The sequence below is a fragment of the Sabethes cyaneus genome, chromosome 3 (genome assembly GCF_943734655.1).
Source record: "Sabethes cyaneus chromosome 3, idSabCyanKW18_F2, whole genome shotgun sequence".
In the NCBI taxonomy this organism is placed as follows: domain Eukaryota; kingdom Metazoa; phylum Arthropoda; class Insecta; order Diptera; family Culicidae; genus Sabethes; species Sabethes cyaneus.
The window spans coordinates 237,908,434-237,915,543 of record NC_071355.1 but is presented as its reverse complement, the minus strand read 5'-3'; the positions used below and the strand labels follow the sequence as shown (position 1 = coordinate 237,915,543).

General features: G+C 48.2%; 1 protein-coding gene across 1 annotated transcript in view; it reads right to left on the bottom strand.

The window, feature by feature from the left end:
• Positions 1 to 999: 999 nt before the first annotated feature.
• The window catches only part of LOC128740945 (protein dachsous), a 34,100-nt gene continuing 27,989 nt past the window's right edge, over positions 1,000 to 7,110 (bottom strand). The window contains exons 9-11 of the mRNA XM_053836522.1: positions 4,457 to 5,595; positions 4,084 to 4,389; positions 1,000 to 4,019 (exon numbers count right to left, since the gene is read on the bottom strand). Of these exons, the coding sequence (XP_053692497.1) occupies positions 1,000 to 4,019; positions 4,084 to 4,389; positions 4,457 to 5,595 (4,465 nt within the window). The remainder of the gene's footprint in view (positions 4,020 to 4,083; positions 4,390 to 4,456; positions 5,596 to 7,110) is intronic.

Genomic DNA, 7,110 nt, shown 5'->3' with positions numbered 1-7,110 from the left:
CGAACGAAAAAGAATGATCCTTTGACTTTTTTTTCAATTAATTTTTGCAATACTTTATTTTAAAAACTTTCATCGCTTTCGCTGCTTACATATGGCCTTTATGCAAAGATAAAAATATATATAAATACAATTGGAAACATTTGAACAGGTTACAAAATTTTGTCTAAAAAAAACTTCACGGGGGTTTGTTTGCCTTTTGGAGAACGAAACCGGGAAGTAGAGTAAATGCGCTGTTTGGATTTGCGGCGCCATTTGGCGCCGCCAAATCGACGCTACAAAATGTCTCTCTCGTGTCTAAAAGCGAACTAATTCCTACACAGGCTCTTTACACAGTCTTGTTCTCGATAGAAAATTTGACACAGTTTCTTGTGATCTATTTTACACGCACTCGAATATCGTCGTAGTTTTTTACTGCCTTTATTTTGTTGTTGCTTATTGTTTAAGAAAAAAAAATGCTCTATTTAGACTCGTATTAACAGTTGGAACTATTTACACCTCTTAACCGCTAGGGAGGAATTGATCAATTAAAATTCGTTGGTTTAAACGTTGTGTAAAACTTGTTTTTCAAAATCTAGTTGCTACTGTATTTAAAACACGATTTGGGTTTTTTACTTCGTTCTAACAGTAGGTAGGTGTTAAAATCTCTATTTACAGTACTTTAATATTTGTTTCTTCTAATAAAAAAGGCACTTTCTGGTGAATAGTTTAAAACTTACCCGCTATTCGTTTCGTTACACTTCCGATAGAAGATTCGTCTAACTCGAGAAACCTGTACAATTGTTTACACCGAAATACGTAAATGGACGTCGAAAAAAGGACACAATCGTCTGACTATTTACAAGCTATCTTTTCTATTATTGTGAGTTGATTAGTTGCCACAGTTTCAGCGTCATCACAGCGAGCGGGCAGTAGGCGGACTGCGAAAATTAAAACAAACAACAAACGGTATGTTGCCCTTGGCAACACGGACTGCTCGTTTTTTTGATTCAATCACACGTGTTAGTAAGGCTTCCGCTGGCCTCGCTGCTGTGGTGGCCGTGGCAGTGACACCATATGATGGGACGTCGGAACCCCGGTGGACACGACGTGCGGTGATATGGAAGGTGATCGCGTTGCGAGGGGCGACAGCGACGGGGAAAAGCTGGGTGACATGGCGGATGACGTGCTGAAACCGGCGGCGGAATCGTGACTGATGGGCGATCGGGGCAGTAAGTACTGGTTGGGCGCTTGACCGTGGTGGCCGCTGGTTCCGCGAGCGGAAAATACCGGCACGTTGATCGAGCGGGGGGCAACGTTGGTTAGCAGCGGTGGGGGAACGTTTTTCACCGTGTGATGAAGTGAGTTTTTGCTTTTGGCGCTCGAAGTTCCACTGTTGCCGCTGTGAACGGATAGGGTGTCGTCCTTGAGGCGGGCGATTTCGGAGAAGACGTGCGCCAAGGGTTGATATTGGGGTCCCCAGTCGAGTAGGTAGTCCCAGTTGTAGCTTCCCGTTAGTTCTTCTTCGCTATGTACAATGGAGCTGAGCGAACCGTTCATCGAGATGCCTTGTTGGCCACCGACGACGGGGACGTCGCTGTAGTTGCCCATCATGACGTGATCGACGGCGGCTCCTATACTACCGGCGTTCGTTACCGTTTCGTCGACGCTACTCGCTCGGTCGCTGTTGTTCGTTACGTCATTCAGTTTGGCGTAGATTAGATTGGTTAGGTCCGACTCTCGGTGTTCGTCGTCGAACATGTGCAGGGTATCGATCGGTAGGGTGTGATGCAGCATTGCATCCTTCGAGCTGCCTAGGCCGATGCTTTCCGAACATCTTCGGGAGGAATTTGAGGCGTTTCCTGTAGTTGCGTTGTCGACTATTCCTAACCTAGCCAGGTATTCCTGGGTGTTCTGAACGGAAACGTCGGAAATTCGACCGTCTAGTTGTAGTCCATCCCGCTGCATGGGACCGCCTTCGTTAATCATTCGAATTTCTTCATCTTCGCCGTCGTCTTCGGCTGAGCCTCTCCCGCTCGAGCCGGACTGTTCCGAACCGGACAGTTCGGATGTCGTCGCGGCACCGGAATTCGAACTGGCACCGTACGGGGGGATTTCATCGTACTTTGGTGGGGCAAACTGTCCGGCTCCGCTCGTGCCACTCGAACTGCCTCGAATGGGAATCGTATCGAAGGCACTGGGATCGACGTAATTGTTCGAATGACCAACCGATTCCGTGCTTAATCCGGTTTTATTGACCTGCTTCTGCTGTCGGTTTCTCATGTGTAAAAACAGAAACACCGAGGCCGCACAAATCACTACCAACAGGATCGAAATTAACAGTCCCAAAGCCCAATTTGCTAATCCATTACTGGCGGAAACGGATTCCGACTTGCCGTAGTCGCCTCCGGCGTCACCTTCCTTCGCATGGCCTAGGGAATCGATGGAAATTTCCACCACCGTCATGTTCGTCAGGGAACCTTGCCGGCCAGAACTGGCCGTCACAACCAAACTGATGTCTCGTCCGGCTTCCAAGGAGGCTGCCGCATTGTCTAGCTTTTTCTTAATCAAAATCGCTCCCGTCGTTCGGTTCATCTTGAAATACGGATGCTGCGTCGTCAGTTGATAGACGATCCTTCCGTCCGGACCTCGATCGCGATCGGTTGCCGTCACGTGGCCAACTACATAGCCCACCGGTAGATAACCCGCCTCCGGCGTTTTCAGCAGGAACCGGTACGTCCTTTCGGTAAACTGCGGACTAAATTCATCCCGACTTTCGATCATAACCCGAACCTTAACCGTGCGTGACTTCCCTCCGGAATCCGTAGCTCGTAGCGTGAACGAATATCGGTGCTTTTCTTCGTAATCAAACACGGCATTCGAGTTGACGACTCCACTAATCGGATCCACCTTAAACAGCTTCCAACCATCGTCAATGTTCGAATAACTTCCCGTCAATCCATTGTCGATCGTGTAGTTAACATTCCCGTAAACTCCGCGATCCATATCGGTAGCTCGAGCAGTAAAAATACTAATCCCGATCGGTTCATTCTCCCCGACAAACTCCAGATACTCCGGAACCGGGAACTGCGGCTCGTTATCATTCTCATCCGTCAGATTGATCACGAACGGATGAACGCTACACTTCGGCTGCACGTGGCTGTCACAGGCTCGAATCACCAGATTGTACTGCACCGACCCCCGATCGTAGTCCAAATTATTGTTAATATACAACAGTCCGGTGATCAAATCGATCGAAAACATTCCACCATCATTGCCGGAGATAATCTGATAAACCACCTCGGAATTCGCGGAATTCGGCATATCCGCATCGATGGCCGTAATCTGTGCGATCGAGTACTTGATCGGTGCCGACTCGCTGATCGATATCTCGTACGGACCCGGCTGGAACTCCGGCGCGTTGTCGTTGGCGTCCTCAACGCTGATCGTTACCCGAATCGCCGACGTTAGATTCATGCCCTTGTAGACGTTGCGAGCCCCCGGCTCGGTGACGATCAACCGCAGTTCGTAGTAGTCGTTCGTCTCCCGATCGAGTGATTTCACCAGCAGCAGTGCCCCCGAAGGGTAGGATATTTCGAACAAACTTTCCTCGTTACCGTCGATGATTTCGAACGCGATTCCGGACGTCACTTCCACCTGATCGACGATCGCTTTCGGTATCAGGTTCGTGATGACCGTTCCGGTTGGGGCGGCTTCGTTCACCGTCAGGCGGTACTGGTTCTGGATGAAGTGTGGGTTCGCTTTGCCTTTGGATTTCATTTCCAGTCGTACGGTGGTGGAAGAACTGAGTGCAGGTCGGCCCGAATCGGTTGCTGCCACGGTCAGGTAGAAGGTACCGCTGTGTGTCCGTTGTACTTGGCTCATGTTGACGAACAGCAAGCCGGTTAGTTCGTCGATTGCGAATCCCGCCGACGGCGGGCTAATGGCGTACCGAATGGCGGCGTTACTTTCGCTGTCCGCATCGGTGGCGTTCACCGAGATGATCGCGATGTTGCTGCTGTGGCCGCCCGAGTCCGTGTCGTCTATTCAGAGAAAAATAACAATTAATAACAGTTGTTTTAAGCTAGAATTTTAGGGAAAAATTACCGCTCAACATGGCGTGGTAGGTTATCTGCTGGAAGACCGGAGCGTTATCGTTGACGTCGGTGACTCGCACCGTTAGGGTGGTTCGTGCGACGTGAGCCGAATCGGACGCCAGGATCCGTAGCTGGAACTCGTGACGATCCTCGTAGTCCAACGGTCTGATCAGAATCACTTTTCCACTGTACCGGTCGATGGAGAAGTACGACTTGGCGTCATTGTCCGGACTGTCCCCAAAGCTGTACGTTAGCGGGGGATTCGTATCCACGTCGTTGGCCGTGATCGAGGTAAGAACCGTTCCGACCGTAGTAGCTGTAATTTTTAAGAACATTTCATCATAAATTGTTTTAAAACCCAAATAAAACACGGAAATAATTACCTTCACTAACACTGATTACGGTGTTGGGTGGAAAAGTCGGCTGATTGTCGTTCACATCCACCACATTGACGTTGATCGTGGCCGTTCCGGTCATCTGCGGTACTCCCTCATCGGTCGCTATCACCTTCAGCTTATACTTGTCACGAATTTCCCGATCCAGCACGATGTTCGTCTTAACAATTCCACTAAAAGCCGGCTCAATAATAAACGCATTATCGTGATTCCCGTCAACAATGTGATACAGAATGTGTGCATTCGAACCCTGATCCGCGTCGAACGCTCCAACTTTGATCACGAACGCCCCCTTATTATTGCCCTCCCAAACCGAGGCCGAGTACTGCTGCTGCGTGAACCTCGGAGGATTATCGTTCTCATCCTGCAGTTCAACCTTTATCGTACAATAACCATACAACAGCGGACTGCCGTCCGTCCTCGCCACCGCCACCAACTCAATTCCATCCGACTTCAACCGACTAAACCGTTCATAATCCAAGTTATGCGAATTCCTAATCTTAATTTCACCGGTAACGGCATCAATCGAGAACGTTCCATCCTCATTCCCCGATCCAAAGCTGTAGATAATCTTCTGCCGCCTTCCATCACTTCGAACGGCATTCAAATGAATCACCGTCTGTCCGACGGGAGTATTCTCCACCAAATTAACCCGATAGGAATCATTGTGAAACCGCAAAATCGGCAGCTCCTGCTGCAAATCACCAACACGCAGCTCAATCAATCCGGTAGCCACCTGCGGTGGATTCCCCTTATCCCTCGCCGTCACCTCAATATGCAACAACCGCCCATTCTCGCTAGCCAACGATTGCACGGCACTCAACGCTCCGGTGTTCGGATTAATCCGGAACTTTGCATTGTTCGGATTATCGTTCAAACTGTACACGATCTCGCCGTTGCTTCCCTGGTCGGCGTCTACGGCCGAGATGTGCAGCAACGTTTGACCGGGTTGAATGAGGGCACCGATTTGCTCTTTAAACGGGTACTTGTCAAACACCGGCTTGTTGTCGTTCACGTCCGCTATAATGACCTGCACGGCCACCGTCTGGAACCGGGCGTTGTACCGGCCGCCGTCCGTTGCGACCACCATAAAGTTGTACACGCTCTGCCGCTCGCGGTCGAAGTTTCTGTGGGAGATAAAAAATAACGAACGTTCAGAATTTGATTAAATGTTTTTTTCTAGGTTAACTAACAGTTTCATCTATAATTCCGACAATAAATAAAATAGCAAAAAAACAATGTGGAGGAAATCACCATGGCAACATGCGCATCCCGATAGCAGTCCTAGTAGGCTTAGTGGTATAGAATGGAACATGGTTTCCATGAGAATAAAAACAAACGCTTTTCAAGCACTAATCACGAGGACTGGAGTAAATATTTTTACCACTTTGGCACCTAGAAGTGAGTTTGGGAAACTCAGAAGCTCTACACTAGAGGTCATTTATATTATTCCAGCTTCATTTGAGCAATATATACTGTGAAATTAACCGAAATTAAGTTTTTAGGAGAATAAAATTCATTCTTGAACATCATCCTCGAGAATCCAGATCAATCGCTGACCGAAGCTTCCTGAGTCTGGAACGTCGACTCGAACGAGATTCTGCAACCAAAAGGACTCGTATCATCAGTTTATGGAGGAGTGTCTGCAGCTTGGACACATGAAAAACGTTCAGAACCCTGCAGATGAGCGTATTCAACATTGCTACATTCCCCATCACGTCGTATTCAAGGAATCTAGCACGACGACGAATGTCAGGGTAGTCTACAACGCTTCATGCTAGACTTCGACGGGCTACTCCTTAAACGACACGCTGCTTGTTGGACCTGTGGTTCAGCAAGATCTCTATTCAATCTACTTAAGGTTCCGCACGAGAGCCGTCGCCATCGGAGCAAATGTATCGAAAATGTATCGACAAGTACTACATCATCTTGTTGATTTACGGTACCGCAGAAACCCCACTGATCCAATCGCCACCTACGAACTACAAACCGTCACATACGGAACGGTAAGCGCTCCATATCTTGCAACAAAGACACTTCAGCAGATTGCGAAAGATCGTGAGCATTTGTACCCTGCCGCTGTCGAAGCGGTCATCGAGGATTTCTACGTTGATGATCTTTTGTCAGGAGCATCGGACGTGGAATCTGCTATCACTCTACGAAAAGATATCATCTCGATGCTTAAATCTGCAGGTTTTAAGCTAAAAAAGTGGGCATCTAACGATTTGGAAGTCCTGAAGAACGTCCCTCCAGAAGATGAGGTGCAGGATGAGCAGACAATATCTACACTCGGTCTTCTGTGGGATCCAACGGCTGATAAGCTTCATTTCAAGGTTGAACTACCTCTCCCTGCTGCTATCCTCACCAAGCGAAAGGTGATGTCATACATCGCCCAAATATTCGACCCTCTTGCGCTGTTAGGTCCATCGACAACGAAAGTAAAGCTGTTTATGTAACGATTGTGGATGCTGAAGCGCGATGGTGTCACCTGTGAATAGGGTGTTTGCAGAGTGCATATGCATTGTAGATCTGTTGGGCAGGCAAAAGTGACAGCTCCATATAAAACATACGGGCTGGGAAGAGTAAAATTTTTTAAATGATTTATTTTCTTTATTTAAAACAGAAATTACAAATTGCTTCAT